This window comes from Artemia franciscana, chromosome 17 (genome assembly GCF_032884065.1).
Source record: "Artemia franciscana chromosome 17, ASM3288406v1, whole genome shotgun sequence".
Lineage (NCBI taxonomy): Eukaryota > Metazoa > Arthropoda > Branchiopoda > Anostraca > Artemiidae > Artemia > Artemia franciscana.
In genome coordinates, this window is record NC_088879.1 from 39,620,203 (window position 1) to 39,644,221 (window position 24,019).

Genomic DNA, 24,019 nt, shown 5'->3' on the forward strand with positions numbered 1-24,019 from the left:
ATATTTAGAATCAGCGTAAAAATTCCATTTTTAGAGTTTCGGTTACTATTGAGCCGGGTCACTCCTTACTGCAGTTTGTTACCACGAACTGTTTAACTGGACCCTTTTCAGGTACAACAGTCACTATTAACCAGTTTGCTTCATTGGATTTATATTCACTGCCAGGCATTTAGACTGATTTTGAGAACCTGGCAGTTGCAACGTTGAAACTTGAAACCTGATAATTTCATTTACTTAGCCCAAGAAATTTCTGAGTTAGCATAAAGTCTTAGATAGGATACTTCAGCAAATATTTTTCCAATTTCTAACGAGATTTTGATTAGATATTTTAGCAATGACGAAGTAGTTGAAAAAGATTTCGGGTGTTTCCATCTGGAGGAACTTGATACATGCAAATAAAGAGCGACATTAAAACTTAAAGTGCAAAAATTTTATTATGTTTGCGATGGGGAACTTCCCCTTTTCAGCCCCCCTCTCATCCTCTGGGATGCTAAAGTTCGACAAAGGGAAAATGGAACTTACTGGATAATAAAAAACTGACATTTCTTCGTTAAAGGTTTTGATAACGTTTCTGTTTTACTGTTTAAGTTTTTTACTGTTTTAAAAAGAAGAGTTGAAAGAAAGAGTCAAACCTTAGCGTAAAGAGCGGGGCGTTGATGAGGAAGCAGCCCCTTTCATATACGAAGTAATTTCTGTTCGTTTTAATTTTTAATGTCGCTCCTTACTTTCAGTTAAAAAAACTTGTTTTTTTTATTTAATTGACTCAACAAAGCAGAATAGCCCAACTAAAAACATACCCTTGTAATTTTCTTCTTCTTTTTCTAAGAGAAGCTCAGTTTTCACAAATTCTTCCATTTCGGCCATATCAGACGGCATTCTACAGCCATGCAAGTTCAATCTTTCTTGGCTAGAAAGTGGATTACCATATTCATCGACAAATGTAAAGCCAACAATTCCTATCCAACTCTGGGACATTTCTGGTGTTCTTACATGCATGAGCATATGACTTTCTGGAACCGGGTCAGGAGAGTAGTCCTGCAAATAAATATAGATTTCAGTTTTACTCTAATAAATTACTGTATACAATATTTGACATCTTAAGATCTATGTTAACCGGTAAAAAAAAAAAGGGTAATAAGGATTCAACACCCCAGGAATGTTGTACACAAATTGTTGAGTCTGGCTTTGTCTTAATCATGGTTGAAACACCCGCCGAAACCCTAAGAAAAGAAGCAACTCCTTCATATAGTAGCCAAAAGTTTTAAAACGAGATTTGAAAAAAAAACAAATAACACAAAAGCTATCAATTGAGTAAGGATCGTCATTTGAACCTGACTGATGAATGGTAACTATTATTTTGATTAATCTTAATGATAAAAGTTTGTTGTGACAAAAATATACGGTAATTTTGAAAAACAGCCCGAAATCCCTTAAATATGAAATCGAACGAAATGAAAACCCACATCACTGGAGCTGCCATAGCCGAAAACCCTATTTAGGAAAATTCAATTAGAGTCCACCATCGTGAGTAATAAGGAACATAACTTTTTCATATGGGAAGCAGTGATCTGTTTCTTTCGTTTTTATTTCTTTTTTGTTACAGCTTGTGGTGCGCTGAACGTCACAGAGAGATGTTTAAGGGCTTTTGTATATAACACGACTAGACACACCTCCTCATCTTTATTAATCTCCCTGTAAGTATACATAAGTGATTAGAAGAGACCAGATGTTCTTCACTCGACCTGTAATGTTCGCCAACCTGTAAACAGATTCTGCTTCAATATTGAGATATCTAAGAAAACAGGACAATTTTCCAGTTTAGCATTATTAATGATGATGGTATAGCGTTATTAACGTTATTGCCCGAAAATACCGTACTTTACTACCATTATGCCCCACTTAAGAAAAGCCAAAACACCAATTAAGACCGGACTTTAAAAAAGCAACTAGTTTTTCTGTAAAGGTTTAAGTAAGCGCCTAACAATAACCTCTGTAGAGGTATTAAATGAAAAAAAAACTTTTTCTAAGATGAAAATAAAGAGCGAAATTAAAACTTAAACCAACAAAAATTCTTCTATCTGTAAGGGGGGGTCCTTAAATTCCCCTCTATATATAAAGAGGAGTCCTTAAATTTCCCCTCGTTGCGCTTAAGTTTTGTAGTAAATAAGTAATAAAAGCACTTAAAAATTCGGGAGTTGCAAATTTTATTTACCGATAGCCTTTCAAATATTTAAACTGAAAATTTTATCGTTTAAAGTAATGCACATTAATAAGCCGTTCCATTCTTGATGTAATCGGGAAAATATTTTTATCTCATTCCACTTACTCTTGTGCTTGAAGAGTCATGCTCAAAGCATTGGGGGGGGGGCAAAAGTTAAAACTTATTGTAAGGAGCTGGATTAAGGAGGCGTCAGCCCCCTTTATATGTGGAATGTTTTCCGTTCGCTTTCAGTTTTGATCGCTCTTTACTTTCATCGTGAAAGAATTTTTTTTTAATATTTAATTTGTGTTCGTTTTAACATCGAATCAGGGTTATCCTAAATGTGAAGAAGGCTACCAGCCCTATTCCCCGACACTTTGCATGTCTTCTAACCGCGTGTGTCTTTGCTCTTCATTTTCATTTTGGACTTGCTCACTTGTTCGGTGTTGCATGTCTTCTAACCGTGTGTCTGTGCTCTTCATTTTCATTTTTGACACGCTGCCGCGGTTCTTCTAAACGTCTGGGTATTTCCTGTTCATTTTAATTTTTGAATTGCTCACATACTAGCAGTTGCGTGTCCTCTAAACACGTGTTTCTTCACTTTTCATTTTTATTTTTGACACACCGTTGCTTTTCTTCTAATCATGTGTGTCTTTGCTCTTTGTTTTCAATTTTTGACTCACTCACTTGGTCAGTGTCGTATGTATTTTAACCGCGTCTGTCTTTGCTCTTCATTCTTACTTTTAGCCCGCTCTAGTTGTCGTTTTCGCATATCTTCTAACCGCCCCTGTCTTTGCTCTTCATTTTCATATTTGACACATTTTTGGATTTTGATTATTTCAGACAATTTAGCAATGAGCTTTGCTTTAGCTGTCCGTATTGGTGTTGTCGCAATTGATGGTCCAGGTTGTCGAATTTTAAATCTTATCACGTTTGATAGTTTATGTGTTGGTTCCATAGAATCATCATTTATAGTAACTACAACTGCAAATTTTCGTTTTTTGGGCATTCTAACAGAAATCTATATATATAAAAATAAGTTGTCTGTCTGTGGATCAGGTGACGTCATGTTTCTGTGTCGGCTGACGTCATGAAATTAGTTGTCGTCATTTTTGCTTTGACGGTGACGTCATTAACGGTATTTAAGGCATTTGTTCACGGAAAAATGTTTAATTGTAAAATGACTGAAGAACCTACAATGGCAACAGCCGAGGAAGCTGCTCAAAGAGTTTATGCCAAAAAACTTGCTGCTGATAGAGAAAGTAAGAAAAGAAAGCGTTCCGAGGAATCACAAGAACAGCAAGAAAACAGGCTTGCGGCTAAAGAACGCAAAACCGCGCAGTTAGATGAAAATCCACCTGGACAGCGAGAGTCAAAACATATCAAAAATGAAAATGATAGCGATGATGATTGGGTTTGGGATTTTGACTTGGATAAGGTCATCAATGCCTACCAGATTTAAGTTAAAAAAACAAAGGTTCGTCGATATGTACTTCATAGTGACGCTGAAAAATAAAGAAGAAAAAGAAAACTGAAAAAAGAAAAAAGGTAAAAAACTAAAAAAAAAACTAAAAAGAAAAAACACTCAAAGAGAAATTACAGACCGGGACACAAATGACGACCGAGACAGAGGGAATATAAGTGACGACCGGGAACCTCAAAGAGAAATTACAGACTGGGACACCCGGACACAAATCACGACCGGGACACAGGGAATATAAATGACGACCGGGACACAGGGACACAACTACAACGGGGACGCCGGGGGCACAGGCAGGATATATAAATGACGACCAGGACACAGGGATTGTTCGAATAGAAATTACAGACCGGGACACCGGGACACAAATGACGACCGGGACACCGGGACACAGGGAATATAAATGACGACCGGGACACTCAAAGAGAAATTACAAACTGGGACACCGGGACACAAATGACGACCGGGACACAGGGAATATAAATGACGACCGGTACACAGGGACACATCATTAGAATAATGAGGTATAGATCTGAATACGGATTGTTTTTCCCATGGACAATTATATGTTGCATGTTCATGAGTCAGTAAACCTGACAATCTATTTATATGCACAGACAATGGGACAGCGAAGAATGTTGTATATTCGCATGTTTTACGTAGTTAAAAACAAATATTTATATCTATCTCTATTCACAGGTGGGACACAGGGACACAACTACAATGGCACGTAACTAATATGGCGCGTAACGACTTACGCGCGCGGGGGGGCTTGGGGGGGCGCGAAGCGCCCCACCAACTAGGTGTTGGGGTGGCGCGAAGCGCCACCCCAACAGCTAGTTATATTATATAAATAACTGTTGCGTTGGAAACTAAACAATCTTATTTATGCTATACATGACAACATATAAGAAAACTCTTATATGATGCCATACATGATGTCATAAGAAATGCTTATATGATGCATTAACATAGTACATGATGTCATTTGCAAAAACCAACATTGTCTCTTAACAGATTTTCTCAGCAAGAATATCCCAAGATACCAATTTTCCAGAAAAAATGTGGAGCCGTTTTCGAGAACATACATACATACACAACTATTACTCACTTGACAGATCAGACAGATAGAAGCTTCAAACCTCTACAATAGAATTCTCTGATACGCTGAATCTGATGGTGTTATTTTCATTAAGATTCAATGACTTTTAGAGGGTGTTTCCCCCTTTTTTGAAAATAAGGTTAGATTTTCTCAGGTTCATAACTTTTGATGGGTAGGATTAAACTTAATAAAACTTATATATTTAGAATCAAGATAAAAATTCAATTCTTCTGATGTATCTATTGGTATCAAAATTGCGTTTCTTAGAGTTTCGGTTACTATTGTGCAATATACTTCATTCCATCAATAATTAACAAATAAAGGGAGTAGAAAAGTCCCACAATCTTATATCATTTCATCATTCCATTGATTCATTCTGATTAAATATACTTTTGAGCTACATTTACTTGTAAGTACCTCTAAATTTTGGATGAATATACTATCTAAACACAAAACATATAAAAAATAGCGATTAAAAAACTTAATTGAACACGCTTCATCCTACACTGAAGGTGTGTCAGATACCTTAAATCATCATTAATGCCCGGTTATTATTTGTCATTACATTTTTCTTAAAATTTAGGCAAAACGTTCTTTCTAAATACAGAAAGAACTGGCAAAGAAGTACGTGTTCCCCTAGAAGGTTGAACGTTATATTAATTACAGAGGCGAATTGCCCCGAGCTACCAATGAAGAAACACAATTTTCGTTAGTGCCCCCCTCCCCCCAAACATGTTCCGTATAAAAAATTTTAAACTTTTTGTTCTTATTCTGAGAAAGCAGGCGACAGTTTCAATTTATGAGCTATTTTAAGATAAATGCATTTAAGCGCCTCTATGCTAGCAGTTTTATTAATTTATTATTTTGTTTATTATTATTATTTTTTTGGACGATGATGAATTATGTCGTGACCATGTGAACTGACGATGAGCATATTTCTTATACTTTGTTAGTTTAATTAGTTAAGTATGGATAATGGAATGAGCTAAAAAGCTCTCTAGGTTTTGTTTGGATATATAGGCTAGTGGTATTTGATTTTTCACAGTAAATAAAATATTAATCAATTAAGAATATATATGTTCATCCATCTATCTAAAAAAATGATTTATAATTAATGATGATTTGTTTTTGGGAAGAACCCAAAAATTTTGAATTCAGTTAAGTGACTGTAAATCAAGCAATACGGAAAATGAATTAAACTTACCTTAAATCGATAGTCACCCTGAGCATCAACATATTTTGGAGGTGTGAAGTAGGAGCTAAGACTTTCCATAAGATAATATTCAAGAGGTCCAGTAAAAGGCAGAGCAACTGAAGGCAATGTAAACTGAAACAGTTCAATTAGATAATTAAGTGCGTTAGAATCGTCATTATTTCCATTGTTAAAACGTGACAAAAAAAAAAAGGAGGCGCATCCAACATTTGATAGAGATCGAAACATGTGTGCTTCAAAAAGCTAATGAAGATGGATGGCTAGAATAATATATCTATACTAGCTGTTGGGGTGGCGCTTCGCGCCACCCCAACACCTAGTTGGTGGGGGCGCTTCGCGCCCCCCCAAGCCCCCCCGCGCGCGTAAGTCGTTACGCGCCATAATAGTTACGCGCCATTGTAGTTGTGTCCCTATGTCCCACCTGTGAATATAGATATATATATATATATATATATATATATATATATATATATATATATATATATATATATATATATATATATGGTTTTAACTACGTAAAACTTGCGAATATACAACATTCTTTGCTGTCCCATTGTCTTTGCATATAAATAGATTGTCAGGTTTACCGACTCTTGAACATGCAACATATAATGGTCCATGGGAAAACAATCTGTATTCAGATCTATACCTCATGATTCTAATGATTGCCCTTGAGCTTTGTTGATGGTGATTGCTAATCGACCATTCCCTGTCCCGGTGTCCCGGTCGTCATTTATATCCCCCTGTTTCCCCCGGTGTCCCCGTTGTAGTTGTGTCCCTGTGTCCCGGTCGTCATTTATATTCCCTGTGTCCCGGTCGTCATTTGTATCCCGGTGTCCCGGTCTGTATATACATTCGTTTTTTAGTTTTGTTTTTCTCCTTTATTTTTTTCCTTTTTTTTTCTTTTTTAGTTTATTTAGATTTTTAGATTTTTTAGTTTTTTTATTAGTTTTTAGTTTTTTTTTCTTTTTAGTTTTTTTGTAGTTTTTACCTTCTTTTTAGTTTTGTTAGTTTTTTTTTTTACTTATGTCCTGGTCGTCATTTATACTCCCTGTGTCCCGGTGCTTTGTTGATTGCTAATCGAACATTCCTTTTGTCCTGGTCGCTTTCTCTTTGAGTGTCGTCATTTATTTTTTTCTTTTTTAGTTCTTTTAGTTTTTACCTTTTTTAGTTTTTTTTAGTTTTTTAGATGAAAATTTTTTTTAGTTTTTTCCTTTTTTTCTTTTTAGTTTTTTATTGGTTTTTACCTTTATTTTAGCTTATTTTTCAGTTTTTTCCTTTTTTTAGTTTTTTTTTATTTTTTATTTTTTTTAGTTTTTTACCTTTTTTTAGTTTTTTAGTTTTTTTAGTTTTTTAGCTTTTTTACTTTTTTTACTAGTTTTTAGTTTTTTTTGTAGTTTTTGCCTTTTTTTAGTTTTTTCAGTTTTTTTTTAGTTTTTTATTGGTTTTTACCTTTATTTTAGCTTATTTTTCAGTTTTTTCCTTTTTTTTAGTTTTTTTTAGTTTTTAGTTTTTTTAGTTTTTTACCTTTTTTTAGTTTTTTTAGTTTTTTAGCTTTTTTATTTTTTTATTAGTTTTTAGTTTTTTTTGTAGTTTTTGCCTTTTTTTAGTTTTTTTAGTTTTTTAGCTTTTTTATTAGTTTTTAGTTTTTTTTTGTAGTTTTTGCCTTTTTTTAGTTTTTTTAGTTTTTTAGCTTTTTTATTTTTTTTATTAGTTTTTAGTTTTTTTTGTAGTTTTTGCCTTTTTTTAGTTTTTTCAGTTTTGACGTCACCTGATCCAGTTTTTTCAGGTGACGTCACCTGATCCACAGATCCACAGATCCACACACAGACAACTTATTTTTATATATATCTATATATATAAAAATAAGTTGTCTGTCTGTGGATGGATGGGTCAGGTGACGTCACCTGAAAAAACTGGATCAGGTGACCGTCAAAACTCGGACATAGGGACACAACTACAAAGACGCGTAACAAATATGGCGCGTAACGACTTACGCACGCGGGGGGGCTTGGGGGGGAGGGCGCGAAGCGCCCCCGCCAGCTAAGTGTTGGGGTGGCGCGAAGCGCCACCCCAACAGCTAGTAATACATAAAATAGGGCCATGAAATATTATTCAGACTTAACTATGACTTAAAAAACAGATACGCAATCCGCCAAAGCTATCCGCACTTCAAGTTATTAAAAATGAGGTGTCGCAAAAAGGATGCTTTTTTCCAAAAAAAAAGGAGAAAAAAAAAATAGTGACGCGTTCCTTATAGACAGTCTTAAAATGCACTGCCATCTCAAAACTAACTCTACGACGTAAAAAACAGATACGCACTGTGCCAAAGTTATTCACACTTCAAATTCTTAAAAATGAGGTGCCACAAAAAGAATGTTTTTTCCAAAAAAAGAGAAAAACAGTGACACGTTCCTTAAAGATAGTCTTAAAATGCACTGCCATCTCAAAACTGAATCTATGACGTAAAAAACGGATACGCAATGTGGCAAAAATATTCGCACTTCAAATTCTTAAAATGAGGTGCCCCAAAAAGAATGTTTTTTTTCTAAAAAGAGAAGAAAAAACAGTGACACGTTCCTTAAAGACAGACTTAAAATGCACTGCCATCTCAAAACTGACTCTATGACGTAAAAAACAGATGCACACTATGCCAAAGCTATTTGCACTTCCATTTCTTAAAAATGAGGTGCCGCAAAAAGAACATTTTTTTCCAAAAAAAAGAAGAAAAAATTGTGACAAGTTCCTTAAAGACAGTCTTAAAATGCACTGCCCTCTCAAAACTAACTCTATGACGTAAAAAATAGATACGCAATGTGCCAAAGCTATTAGCACTTCAAATTCTTAAAAATGAGTTGCCCCAAAAAGAAAGTTTTTTTCCAAAAAAAGAAGAAAAAAATAGTGACACGTTCCTTAAAGACAGACTTAAAATGCACTGCCATCTCAAAACTGAGTCTATGACGTAAAAAACAGATACACAATGTGCCAAAGCTATTCGCACTTCAAATTCTAAAAAATGAGGTGCCCCAAAAAGAAAGTTTTTAATTCCAAAAAAAGAAGAAAAAAATAGTGACACTTCCTTAAAGACAGACTTAAAATGCAGTACCATCTCAAAACTGACTCTATGCCGTAAAAACAGATACGCACTGTGCCAAAGGTATCCGCACTTCAAATTCTTAAAAATGAGGTGTCGCAAAAACATTTTTTTTCCAAAAAAAAGGAGAAAAAATAGTGACACGTTCCTTATAAAGTCTTAAAATGCACTGCCATCTTAAAACTGACTCTATGACGTAAAATACAGGTAAGTCATATGCCAAAGCTGTCTACTGGTGGCAAAGATAATATTCAAGTGGTCCAGCAGAAGACAGAGCAACTGAAGGAAGCGTAAACTGATACAGTTCCATTAGATGGTTAAGTGCCTTAAAATTGTCATTATCTCTATTATTAAAAGTAAATGATAACGTAAAATGAGACGAAGCTCAGGTCACAAAGCTGGCATTGGGAGGGGCAGGGTGGAGAAGGAACACAGACCTGGTTTTTTAAAGAGGGCCAGGGGGTCAATTTTTGCCTCCAGGTTGATTTAAAAACAAAATTCCAAAAACACGTCTGAATTTTAGATGCCAGGTAAGCAAGTTGTTTGCAACGAATCAGACTAAAGATTACTTTTGAGTATAATCAATTATCCAGTTTTGTGTTGTTTTTGCCAGAATAAGGAAACTGCCAGCCCCTCAAAATTTCCAAGTTGGCTTCAATCACGACCGAATTATTATGAAAAAAAAAACATATTCAAGAAATATAGATTCGTCAGCTCTGCAGAGCGTATTAATCAACTTTAACAAGGAAATTGTATTTTTTTTTTAGTTTAAAAGCTGAATTTTTTGCCGTGGACTATCTTAGGAATGAGCAATCAATTGAAATTTAGAATAGAGAAGTTTAGAGGTGCAGAAGTTGAAGTTTCGATGTATACAGGCAAATATGGTGCCATTATTCAGTCTCAGGCCCAAACACATCAGATAAAATCACAAAGTTAATCGAAATACAGTCGACTCTATCGTCCGCGGAATTGAGTGGCGTGAATGCCGCGAAAATCGAATTTTGTGGATAATCCATATATTAGAAAAATAGATTGTAGGGACAAAGAAAAACAAAATTACGCTTATTAAAACCTGTATTTAAAACATAACAAAGGAAAAAAGTAATAAATGGAATGACAATCAATCGAAAAAAGAAGAACAAACCGTAGAATTACTTACAGTTTTAAAGTGTAAAAAAAAAAAAAAAAAAAAAAAAAAAAAATCAAAATCCTAATTAAACTTTCTAAAAATAGTGAATCACTTGCGTTTGTTCCTTTGTCATATAGCTCTTTTTCTCATTTGTGACTGAATTATCTGCAAAACGAGTTTATCCGCCAATAGCACGTCACAACCCTAAGCAACACAGGCGAGACGCAATGTTAGCGAAATGTAGCAAACATAGTTTATTATTACAAGCAAAGTACCTTAACATAATTTTAAAATTAATATGCTTTTAAAGATGAAATAAATACATTTTCTTTGTACTATATTTTTTTTTACGACTTTTGTATTTATAACTTTTTTTTTAATTTACATTGCCGCAGTTAATCCGCATTGCGGATAATCGAACCGCGGGTAATCGGGAGTAGACTGTACCAAACAGAAATCTCTTATAAAAGTAGACAGCAGCACTTTGAGACCCATGGAAACTAATACTTTATGGATTTCTGACAGGGTCAGGAAATCGTCGCAAATCTTACGCACTTTGAGATTTTTGAGTAAAATTATTACCATGGGTATGTTTCAATAGCGTCTAGTGTTAAAAGTCTTCACATGGTTATTTTTTGGGGTTTCTATTGAAAAGATATCATTCAAAGGAAAAAAAATCCAAAGAAAAAAACACACAAAAATAACGGTATTAAAATGGTCTGATTTCAATTTTTAAGTCAAGCATATAAGCATATATTATAAAAACTTGCTCAGTTTTGTTTCCATCGGAAAAACCCAAATTTTGCATAAAAAAGAGACAAAAAACACATAATTAAAGAATAATTTACACAGCTTTGTGTGATGGAAATACTGTAATTACATTCTCGACTTCATTTTAAAATTTTTACTTAAAAAAAACATTTTGAGCAAAAGGGGTCGATTTTTCTTGTCACTGTTACTTAAAGTGTGTACGCATTTTTGGTATATAGTGGTTAACAGTTTTTAGTGTGTTGTTTTAGCGTAAGCTTTTTTTTAAGTATGTTTTTGATGTAAAGTGTGTACACACTAATTAGAGCAACATCTTAGGATTCTAATTTCTTTCCATAAAAATAAACTTGACATAAATCCAGTTTTCATTTACTTAATATTAATCATTTATCAAGATTTAGCAAGTTGTAGCATGGTCATAGCAGCTCCTAGATGCTCTTATATTATACGCTTTTTTTACACGTTATACGTTTACACGTTACGTTTACATGTTTGTATATTTTGTTATATATTTGTCTTTTAATATTGTTTATATTTATTCTATATTTTATGTAATTTGTTTTTAATATTTTTTGACGAGTTGGACAAAAGCTTAAGGGGGAGGTTGGTGAGTTAAAGCGCGTTACCTTCCTGAATATGGCCTTGGATATAGGGTTGATAAGGCATTTAAAGCTCTTTAAAATCAGCAACAAAAATAAGTAATGTCTTGGTGCTCTATGTAAAGCATAATAACATTATGCTAACTAAGGAAGCACGCTTTCCTTTTATAAGTATCTTAAACAGGGACAGGCTCAGAGGGAATTTGACAAACAAACACAAAGTAGAAACAATAGGGAAAATCTTTTCAAGACAGTGTAAATCTGTTCAGAGGATATTTCGGCCCTATGTCTAAGGGCCGTCTTCAGCACAATACGAGAAAGAAATATATATATATATATATATATATATATATATATATATATATATATATATATATATATATATATATATATATATATATATATATATATATATATATATATATATATATATGTATATATATATATATATATATATATATATATATATATATATATATATAAACTTACATTAAAATGTGAGAATAAAAACTAATAATTTTTTTCTAAAAAAAAAAACTTTAAAAAAAACTTTAAAAAAATCCTCCTAAGGAAACTAGAGCAGTCAATATAGATAATGCAATTCTGGCAAAACCATTCCAATCAACTGACCATTTATTTAGACACAATGAAAAGGGTAGATTCTTCCGACCAATGGAAAAATTTACAATTTTTGTTAAAGTTATGCGTCTTACTGTTCCATCCTACTGGCTCATGGAGAGGGTTAAAAAAAAAAGGATCAACAATATGAGATCATTTACCTGATATTTCTTTGATGGTTGTTCGCCTTCAGATTGCAAAAACGCGACATCTTCTGGATCTAACTTTCGTTGAGGATTTCTAGCAAGTAGGCGGTAGAGATTTGAAAGCACAGCTTCGTCCAGTCGATTCTTCAGAAGTTCAGTAAGTGCATTTTTAATCGCAGGACCTACAAAATAGCATTTGATCAGAATATAATTAATCAATTTGTAGACATATGCTAGGGTAACCCCCAAAACATGGTTTAGGAGGATTCAAAAATATACATAGAAAATGGTTTATTGTTAAGAAAACTGAAAAATTAGAAGGTCGTAAACATAAAGTCTTGCCTTAAACCAGTGGTGCAATTTCGTAAAAATCCGTGGGGGGGGGGTGAATTGGAACAAATTTTCCCAAGTTAAGAGAAAATTTCAGTGAAAACTGAAAAATCAACCATATAGTACCATAAAGGTAAAAATATACTAAAGGAAACTAACCCTTTTTAGTGGATGCCTGAATTATGCAGGCTTATCCTTGTTTTGACATGCTTTTTGAAGAAACTGAATTTCAGCTGGGGTACGGGGGAAACAATAGTCTGGGAGAGGGGAGGTGCGTCCCCCCACGCCATAGCAAATTACACCCCTGCCTTAAATTAGTTAACTCATATAGAAATTCTTACCTTTCAAGATTTCAAGACCTTGGAGAAAGACCAAAATAAGTGGATTTAAATTTACCTCTGAGGAAAGATCTTACGAAAGAAAGGCACTGGAAGTTGAAAATAAGGGGAACTAACATTATAAATTATTACTGATTTAGTCGATGAGAAAAGACAATTATTCGGGTTGAGGGCATTGCCCCCCCCCGTCCGTGAGTTACAAAGGGGAAGCTTCAGAAATATAAATGAAAACATCCATGAAGTACAAGAAATGCAAAAAGGTTACTACTTATTTCGAGCCCAAATGGGGGTTAACAGAGACGGATCTGATTATTGAGCTTCTTTTGAAATTGAGAATTATAAAAACAATAACATTTTTTTTGGCACATGTTACCGTAATTCCGATTTTTACCTTAGACTCAAAACTTCTATCACAATTTTTCGATGGCAAGTATGTTTACGTAAATTTACGCGTCTATAACCAGAACAAATGACTTCCAAAAAATCATTTCTTATATTAAAAAAAAATATGGAAGTCGCCTCAGCCGGACCTGATTATTGGTTTTTTATTTATTATTATTGGAAGGAAGAAAAATATAAACAATCAATATGTCACAATATAGTGATTGTTATTGAACAGTAGCCTATAGTAATTTTTTATATCACAAGAAAATAAATCAATAAATAGGGACTTTTTTCAGTATAGTGACAAGTACAACAGTATTGACAAAAATTACACCTAAAGCTTTTATTTTTTAAACGAAAAAAACTTTTATTGGTCTTTGCAGCGCCTTTATAAAACAATGGCACAAAAACTATTTCAACTACTTTTTTAGTTTAATTTGATTTTTACTGAGGAATTTCTTATTGTGAGTTTTTATCATGCTTTACTTTTCAAAATCGAAAGTTGTCGGTTTTTCCTTACATTTTTCTTTCGTTGTACCATTTGCGCGTTGTGGTTTTTCCAAAGATGTTGGTCTAATGGTTTACACCTTAATATGGTTTATACGCTAAGTTCACAACATATTTAACATAGAATCAAACATACACTTCACACAACGAAAATATATTTAATTAGAATTTAAAGCCCTCATCAGTTTTCCTCAAAGAAGAAGATATATACATCGAAATAGACCAAGTCTACTTTGCTCCCAATACAAGGTGAATGAAGACGCGGAATTTTTGTTCACATATAATTCACAAAAATTCTTGGATTAGAAAATAAATATTTAAAAATCAATCTGCCAGGACTCACCATTTAAGATAAAAATGAAACAAAGGGAAAGGGAAAGAAGAAGGCTTCAACTTCACAGAGGATTTAATTTTGGGATTATTTCAGTCTACCGGGCTTCAAACCAAGAATTGCCCAGGACTTGCTGGGCTTTGTGAGATTATCAACAGGCCCAGATTTACCAAAAGACCTACAAGGCCCGGACTTAGAGATCAACAGTGCTAGGGGGCACAATAAATTATTAATGAATGATTTTTTTTTAACAGAACTGGAACGATGTGATTTATCGTCTAAGTGCCAAGTGCACTCCAATGCCAAGCTGCTTATTCACAGAAAAGTGATTTTAAAACAACTCAAGAATTTCATGGCCACTTACAAGCTGTCATATGTTTCCCACGAATGACAGCTGAGATTTTGGTATCCCCTCCCTCTCTTTCATTACTTTAGGCTCATCAGCTGTGTTTTGTTCGGTGCTTCCACTATCCCCAAATTTCCGGGGATTTCTCCGAAACTATCGTAACGGCAAAAATGCTTGAGCCTAGAAGCGTCAAAGCTTATAATCCAGCACTATTGAGCACTATTAAGAGCACTATTGTGCAGCATAATAGTCACATAAAAGGTCACTAACATAAATAGTCACATAAAAGGACAACAAGTTAAATTCGTCAATATTCATTTTTAACATAAGGATAAATAGATTTAATTCAAATAGTTTTATTTTTACTTTGAAATCTCGGTTGATACTACGAATTAATCGAGCTTAAATATAAGTCTACTCTATATTCAGAACCATATTTGGGAGGAAAGAAAAGCCAGAATGGTAGCTAAGTAATAAAATGAAAAAAATCATAAGAGATGAGATTCAGACATGGAACAAGAGAGTGTGATAGAGACAAACAAAAAGGGAGGAAAGGCAACAAAAGAGGGAAAAAGAGAGGAAGAGTGAGATAAAGGAAGAAAGAGAGAGAGAGAGAGTGGAAAAAAGAAGAGTATTATGGCCCAGATAGATCAAACTAGAGCCCTATCCCGATGTACTGTTGGAGTTGCTAACCCCTCTTATAGGTCCTTTGGATACAACAAGAGCCCTATCCCAATGTGCTATTGGAGAGATGGGGTCTGTCGAGCATCTGGTATTACATAATCATTTCTGGTTGATAAGAAAATCTCTGGAACTATTATTATCTGAGTTTCGGCTGCCAAGTATATTACTCAATAATTGAAGTGAGTTTGAAGTGGCAAGATGTCTTATAAACGAAGTTTTGATACGGATTTTAATATACAATGGGTAGAGATCTTTTTGTACTATAATGTTATCAATCCGATAATAGATATCTGACTATGACTACAACTGCCCAGGAGTCATTATTGTAATGTAATGGCCCGGATCACATAGGTTTTCCATCACCGGGCTAGCGCATGACTTTGGGTCCCAACATTCCCAACCAGGATCCAATGCCCCCCACCAGGGCCCCGAGTTCCCCTCCAGTTCCCCAATGCCTCACCCCCACTTTCTGCCCCCAACCATTTTTCAACTTTTTTTCAACACAATGTTTTTGGACAAATTTTTTGGGACTTAGAATTTTCTTGGGACGTAGAATTTTCTTGGAACCTCGAATTATTTTGAAACATGTAATTTTTGGACTTAAATATATTTTTTTTACTTAAATATATCCTGTGACTGCCCTTACATCTGGTCTCTTGAGACACAGATACTGTTGCAGCCCATACTCCGATGCATTATTGGAGTTGCTAAAAACATTTTTGACATCATTCCAAGAATATACATGCTGGTTTCCGAGAATTTCTTGGTATATTTCCAAAAATTTCAAGAATGATGCGTTATCTGGTATTTAGTAATCACTCATTTTGTCAGTGAAACAACACAATACATCCTGTGACAGCCCTTACAGCTGGTGTTCAGAGATAACAACTGAGTCAATAGTATTTTTAGCTTGTAAGCAGTTTACCAATCATTTTATAAAATTTCTTATAATTTTTGGGGGAACTTTAGGACTGAGACTTTTGGAGTTATTGGACTCAGAAGACCAGATGTGAGGGCTGTCACAGGATGTATTGTATTGTTTCACTGACAAAATGAATAACTACACAATACCAGATAGCGCATCATTCTTGAATTTGAAATTGAAGTCAACAACATTTTTAGCTTCAAAGCAGTTTCCCAATGATTTTATTAAATTTATGATTTTTGGGCGGACTTAGAATTGTTTTTATTTTATTTTTTTGTACTTTCACCGAGAACTTCTTGGCATGTTTCTGAGAAATTCAAGAATCATGTGTTTTTCCCATTGATTTTATGAGATTGACTTAGAATTATTTTGATTTTTACTTGTAATTTTTGGGGAATTTTAGAGAAAGACATAAGTAGCTTCTAAGCAGTTTTCCATTGATTTTATGAAATTTATGGGTTTTTTTGGACTTGAATTTTTTTGGGACTTTTTATTTTTTTGGGACTTAATTTTTTGGGAACACATATATTGTTGCAGCCCATACTCGGACGTATTATTATAATTGCTAACACCTTTTTGACATCATTCCGAGAATATATATCCTGGTTTCCAAGAATTTCTTAGCGTTTTTCCGAGAATGTCAAGAATGATCCGGTATCTGGTATAGCATAATCACTCATGTTGTCAGTGAAACAATACAATAAAGCCTGTGAATGCCACGGTATCCATGTATGAAATGACCAGACGCGAGGGCTGTAACAGGATGTATTGTTTTGTTTCACTGACAACAGTAATTATTACGCGATACCTGCGTACCATTCTTGAAATTTTCGGAAGCATCACAAGAAATATGGGTAAATCCAAAATAATTCCAAGTCCCCAAATATTCTAAGTCCAAAACAAATAAACAACACTAAGTCCCCATAAAACTCATAAACTTCATAAAATCAATGGAAAACTGCTTAAAAGTTAAAAATGTTGTTGACTCAGTTGTTATTTCAGAAGACAGTTGTTATCTCAGATCTGAGGGATGTCACAGGATGTATTGTATTGTTTCACTGACTACATGAATGAATACACAAAACCAGATAACGCATCATTCTTGAAATTCTCGGAGACATGCCAAGAAATTCTTGGAAACCAGGATGCTTATTTTGGGGATGATGTCAAAGAAGGTGTTAGCAACTCAAATAATACATCAGAGTATGGGCTAAAACAGTATCTGTGTCTCAAAAGAGCAGATGTGAGGTCCTTCACAGAACGTATTCTATAGCTTCACAGACAACAAGAATAACTGCGCAGTACCGGGTAACGCATCATTCTTGAAATTCTCGGCGTCCCAAAAAATTACAAGTCCCACAAAATTCTGTCCAAGAAAATGTGTTGAAAAAAGGAAAAATTCCTTGGGGGATCGAAAAGTTGGAGGGGTGGCATCGGGGCCCTGGAGGAGACTCAGGGCCTTGGTGGGGGCAATGGGTCCTGGATGGCAATTTGAAGACCAAAACTCAAAATGTAACAGTTCAAAATAAGGATAAAACCTTTTAATTGACAGTGAAACAAATGTGAAATTTTTTAACTGGATATTTTGAACACATATATAATGTCCATCATCAGCAGAAAAATGAGATTTACTGCTGATGGTGGACACGGTATATGTGTTCGAAATATCCAGATACAAATTTTATATTTGTTTCATTGTCACTTAGAAGGTTTCATCCCTATTTTGAATTAAATAAAAAAAACTAATTTTTTTAGCTGAAAGTAAGGAGCGACATTAAAACTTAAAACGAACAGAAATTACTCCGTATATGAAATGGGTTGTCCCCTCCACAATCCGTCGCTCTTTACGCTAAAGCTTTTAATTGTTTTAAAAAGTAGAATTGTGGCAAAGAGTCAAACTTTAGCGTAAAGAGCGAGGGATTGCGGAGGGGACAACCCATTTCATATACGGAGTAATTTCTGTTCGTTTTAAGTTTTAATGTCGCTCCTTACTTTCAGCTAAAAAAATTAGTTTTTTTTTATTTAATTTCTGAAAGTTTTTGAATTAATGCATGTTTGGTTTTGGCTCTCCGCACATAAATTATTAAAATGAAATTTGTATATTAATTTTTTTTGGCTAAATGGCTTTCTCTTAGTTTTGATCAGAAGATTTTGAGAAAGAAGGGGTGGAGAAGGAGGCCTAGTTGCCCTCCAATTTTTCGGTTACTTAAAAAGGCAACTAGAACTTTTATTTTTTAACGAACATTTTTATTAGTAAAAAATATACGTAACTTAAGGATTAACTTATGTAACAAATTTTCATAATCTTATATTTTTATTATGTATACGAGGGGGTTTGTACCCTCGTTAATACCTCGCTCTTACACTAAATCGTAAGTTTTGTCCAAATTCTTTAAGAATGACCCCTGAATCAGAAAGGCCGTAGAATAAATAGTTGAAATTACTAAAAATACTTTAGCATAAAGAGCGAGGTATTTATCTCCTCCTAAATACCTCGCTCTTTATGCTAAAGTGTTTTTAGAACCCCTCATATGCGTAATAATCTCTGTTCGTTTTAAGTTTCATTGCTACTCCTTCCTTTCATTTGAAAAAACGTTTTCATGTTTATTTTTCATTGTTTTCTTATAGTAAAGCTAGAAAATCCTGCGCCCTTTTCATTGAATTTTTCTTCCCCCATGACAGATTCCTCCAAGGAAAGATCCTCCAACATAGACCCCTCCCCTCAGCCCCACCCCAAATAAAATAAAATCCCCCTGAAAACGTCTGTACTCTTCCCAATAACCATTACTATATGTAAAAACTGGTCAAAGTTTGTAACTTGCGGCCCCTCCCCCAGGGATTGTGGGGGAGTAAGTCATCCCCAAAGACATAGTTATTATGGTTTTTGACTATGCTGAACAAAATGGCAAAATTTTGATCCGTTGACTTTCGGAAAAAAATGAGCGTGGGAGGGGGCCTAGATGCCCTCCAATTTTTTTGGTCACTTAAAAAGGGAACTAGAACTTTTCATTCCCGTTAGAATGAGCCCTCTTGTGACATTCTAGGGCCACTTGGTCGATACGATGACCCCTGGGAAAAAGAAAAAATAAGAAAAAAAACAAACAAATAAACACGCACCCGTGATTTGTCTTCTGGCAAAAAATACATAATTCCACATTTTTGTAGATAGGAGCTTGAAACTTCTACAGTAGGGTTCTCTGATACGCTGAATCTGATGGTGTCATTTTTGTTAAGTTTCTACAACTTTTAGGGTGTGTTTCCCCCTATTTTCTTAAATAAGGCAAATTTTCTCAATGGGTAAGACTAAACTTGATGAAACTTATATATTTAAAATCAGCTTTAAAATGCAATTCTTTTGATGTAGCTTTTGATATCAAAATTCATTTTTTTAAACTTTTGGGTACTATTGAGCCGGGTCGCTCCTTACTACAGTTCGTTACCACGAACTGTTTGACTCTTATATTTTCGTCATGGAAAGGCAGTGTGGTCTTCGAAGTTATCTATGAAAACAAAATTCATATGCAAGCCCTGTAATTGAAAACCGATATTCTCAAGGCCATTGCATTACAATACTGATACCTGACCGGCTGTAGTCAAGACCAATTATCAATAATCAATAACCAACTGTCGGCTCGATACCATTATAGTACAAAAAGACATCAACCAATTGTATGTTAGAATCCATATATAAACTTGTTTATTAGACATCATGCCACTCCTAATTCACTTCAATTATCGAATAACATACTTCGCAAACGAAACTCAGGTAATAATTGTTTCAGGAATTTCCTTATCAACCAGAAATGATTTCGTAATAACAGATGCTCCACGGACCCGATTTCTCCAATAGCACATTTGGATAGGGCTCTTGTTGTATTCAAAGGACCCATAGGAGGGGTTAGCAACTCCAATAGCAGATCGGGATAGGGCTCTTGTTCGACCAATCTTGGCTATTCTACTGAGAGGGGAAAAAAGAAAGAGCGAGAGAGATTAAGAGAGAGAGAGAGAGAGAGAGAGAGAGAGAGAGAGAGGGAGAGGGAGAGCAAGAAACACAAGAAGAAAAAGAGACTGACAGATACATAGACGGAGAAACAGAGAGAAATAGAAGCACAGAGAGTTTCTAGAAAATATGAAAAAAGAGCGTCTATTAGAAACTAACTTATTAATAAGATTTATACTTTACCTGCTTCAGTGATACCATGAACGAGCAATCTGATACAATCTCCATGAGGCTCTCTAACATCAACATTCTGGGAAAAATCTCCTACAGACTCCTGAGGGTTATTACCAGCTGTAACCATCTTCATACGTGGCTCAGGTGACACACTAGTCACTTGAAATCTGGCAACTGAAACCATCTCTGCCTCTGGTATTGTACATTCAAACAGCCGCATGTAAAATATATCTGTGCCATCTTGATATACATACATATTCTTTCGATTTAAGACATTAAACGGGGCAAGAGCCATCATCAGTGCCTGAAGTCCTCTACTTGTTTGACCTCGTCCTGACTTTAGTTTTTTGTGTAGACTGAAGTGGGTCTCCCAGACAACTGGACAAGAGAAACAACCTGGATTGAACTTCATTTCAGCTGCCAAAATTGTTTTATGATTTTCATCAGCTAGGTCAAGATCCATACTTACGGATCGAGTAGTACCCTCAGAAAGTGTGACCTCACCATCTGTTTCTAAAAGGTTATTACATTTTCTTGTGTCATGCAAGTTTTTCAGGAGCATGTGTCTATTGACAAATTCACACGCGTATTCGACTTTTTTAAGTATTGCTTTTCTAGTTTGTTCGAAGGAGCGGAATTCGATGGGTGTACTTTGAGGGGCTCGGCAATGAAAGAATGAAACAACTGATTTCCCTCGAATCTGCAATAAATCAAGAAGATGTAAATATAACTTAGAAACTTTAAAATAAAAGTATAAAAAGGAATTCAAAATTCACATGTTAAACCATGAAAACATTCAGTAAATTGAAAAAGAGAGTCTGAACTAAAAATACGCGTTTTTCTCAAAGTCGAATGATTTTGTGATTTGAAGTACATTCTTTGTGATCTAAAATCCAGACAAACAAGAAAAGCAAATAGTAAAAAATAGTTGGGATAAATATAGCCCTTTATACAATTTATTATGAACTCCCCCACTACTAGCCCATTCCCTTACTCGTCCAATATTATTTCGAACGAAGGAAGCCGAAGACAATGTGCCCCACCTTTTCTAGGGAGTCTTCTATGATATAGGATAATGTGAGCCTAAACAAAGCAATTTCCTGACTTGCCTGAGCTTGCAAGGTAACATGCGTCCAAAGCTCAATAGGGGGGCCCGCCTCCCTAGAGTGTCAGGCAAGTGTCCCAAGTCAAAAGCTCAAAAAGTTGCACTAACAAAACTTAATTAAATATTAGTTGACCAACAAGTCGCCTGGCGAAGAAGCGTCCAAAGCCTAAGCCATAGAGTGCAAGGTTTTTTTTTTCATTCATCACTCATTGTATACATGTACCAGAAATTTTTCCATGGGTGAACAAAACAGGGAGCGTGCAAATCAAAGAGTTCAACGATCAACGATCTGTAAGTAAGGAGCGACGCGGCTCAATAGTAACCAAAACTCTATGAAACAGATTTTTCATATCCAAAGAAGTATAAAAAGAATTGGCTTGGTATCCCGATTCCGAATATTTAAAGCTCATTAAGTTTAGCGTCACCAATCAAAAGCTACGCGCCTGAGAAAATTTGCCTGATTTTTGGGAAAAGGGGAAAATATACTTTAAAAGTCGGTGGACCTTAATGAAAATCACATCGTCAGATTCAGCGTACCCAAGAACCCTGTCGTGGAAGTTTCAATCTCCCATCTGCAAAAATGTGCAATTTTGTATTTTTTGCCAAAAGAAAGATCATGGATGCGTCTTTGTTTTTTTTTTGTGTTTTCCCCAAGGGTGGTCATATCGAACCAATAGTCCTAATTGGCAGAGGGTCCATTTGAATGGAAATTGAAAGTTCCAGTGCCCTTTTTAAGTGACCAAAAAGATTGGAGGGCAACTAGCCCCCTTTTTCTAAAAGTCGTCCGATCAAAATTTTGAGGTAGCCATTTTGTTCAGCATAACTAAAAGGCCCAATAACTATGCCTTTGAAGATAACTTGAACCACCCACTGTCCCTGGGGAAAGGTCTTTAAATTTTGCCCGTTGTTTACGTATAGTATTTGTTATTAGGAAGAATTACATTTTTGGGTGGGGGGAGGGGAATTTTCTACTTGAGGGATTCTCTACGGGGAGAATTTTCCATGAGGAGGGAAGTTTTTGGGGGGTGACCTTTCCATGTGAAATTTTACACCAGGGGAGAATTCCAGAATTTGCCAGTATTCCTATACGAACTTCTTTTTACTAGTTTTAATTTCTCTTTGCCGATTCAATTTTACATGTGGAGATGTTAAGGGGAATTGTCCGTGGGAAAATTTTTACCGGATTGGAGTTGTCTAGAGTATCTTTCCACAGGAGGGGAGATTTTTCAAGGGCGTCACTTTAAAAGGGCGTCACTATTGATCGCCATAACATAATGGACGTCTAAAAGGGCGTCACTATTAATGGCCATAACAAAATGGGTGTTTAAAAAGGCGTCACTATTAATGGCCATAATATAATGGGCGTTTAAAACGGCGTCACCATTAATGGCCTTAAAATAATGGGCGTTTAAAAGGGCGTCACTATTGATCGCAATAACATAACGGGCGCTTGAAAAGGCTTCACTACTGATGGCCTTAACATAATGGGGATTTAAAAGGGCGTCCCAATCAATGGCTATAACATAATGGGCATTTAAAAGGGCATCGCTACTAATGGCCATAACATATTGCGCGTTTAAAGTTCGTCACTATTAATGGCCATAATATAATGGGCGTTTAAAACGGCGTCACCTTTAATGGCCTTAAAATAATGGGCGTTTAAAAGGGCGTCACTATTGATCGCAATAACATAATGGGCGTTTAAAAGGGCTTCACTATTGATGGCCATAACATAATGGGGGTTTAAAAGGGCATCCCAATCAATGGCCATAACATAATGGGCATTTAAAAGGGCATCACTACTAATGGCCATAACATATTGTGCGTTTAAAGTTCGTCACTATTAATGGCCATAACATCATGGGCGTTTAAAAGGGCGTCGCTATTAATGACCATAACATAATGGGCGTCACTATTCAACTTTCAATGCCAAACTAAAGATCAAGCCAGATACCTGACTAGTCAGATCTAAAAAGACCTAGTCAAACATTTAATTTCAACTTTAGGAAACGGAAACTACCCAGAACCATTATAAAAGCTACAAGTGTCAGCAAACATTTGATTATCTTTTGTACTTGTTAAAAAAAAGGTGCATTAGAAAGCTTCCATAAGGAAAATTCCTATTGAGTCTTTTCTTAGTAGGGGGCCTCCCCCAGGCCACTCAGCGCGTCCCCAGGTGGCGGATAGGGGAATGCTCTACAGATATGTAGGATACCTTCATAGAAGGCGTGGACCAAGGGGGGACCTAGTTCCTGGGGGTCCGTAATTGAAACTGGGGCACCCTCGCCCGGGGGTCAGAAATACAGGCGGAGGAGGAGGAAGGCCCCTCTGATGTACACCATGCAAAGCCCCCCGGCCTGTGGACATGTCCCGGCGGTTACACACCTTCCCCCAGCAATGGGAAGAATTGCTCGGCGTCGCAGACCACCGAACGGGAGGATCCCTTCCCTTCCTAGAGGGACAACTGTGAAGGGCAGACGATCCAGCTTCATGGATAATGGCCTCTGCTAAGGGTAGAGAGGAGTGGCTTACCACTACCCCGACAA

General features: G+C 35.5%; 1 protein-coding gene across 4 annotated transcripts in view; it reads right to left on the reverse strand.

Moving 5' to 3' along the window:
• Positions 1-24,019, reverse strand: part of LOC136038230 (KICSTOR complex protein SZT2-like) — a 330,409-nt gene that overhangs the window by 75,206 nt on the left and 231,184 nt on the right. For all 4 annotated transcript variants that reach the window (XM_065721331.1, XM_065721332.1, XM_065721333.1 and 1 more), the window contains 4 exons: positions 20,378-21,068; positions 12,365-12,531; positions 5,987-6,109; positions 798-1,035 (listed from right to left, as the gene is read on the reverse strand). In XM_065721331.1, the coding sequence (XP_065577403.1) occupies positions 798-1,035; positions 5,987-6,109; positions 12,365-12,531; positions 20,378-21,068 (1,219 nt within the window). The remainder of the gene's footprint in view (positions 1-797; positions 1,036-5,986; positions 6,110-12,364; positions 12,532-20,377; positions 21,069-24,019) is intronic.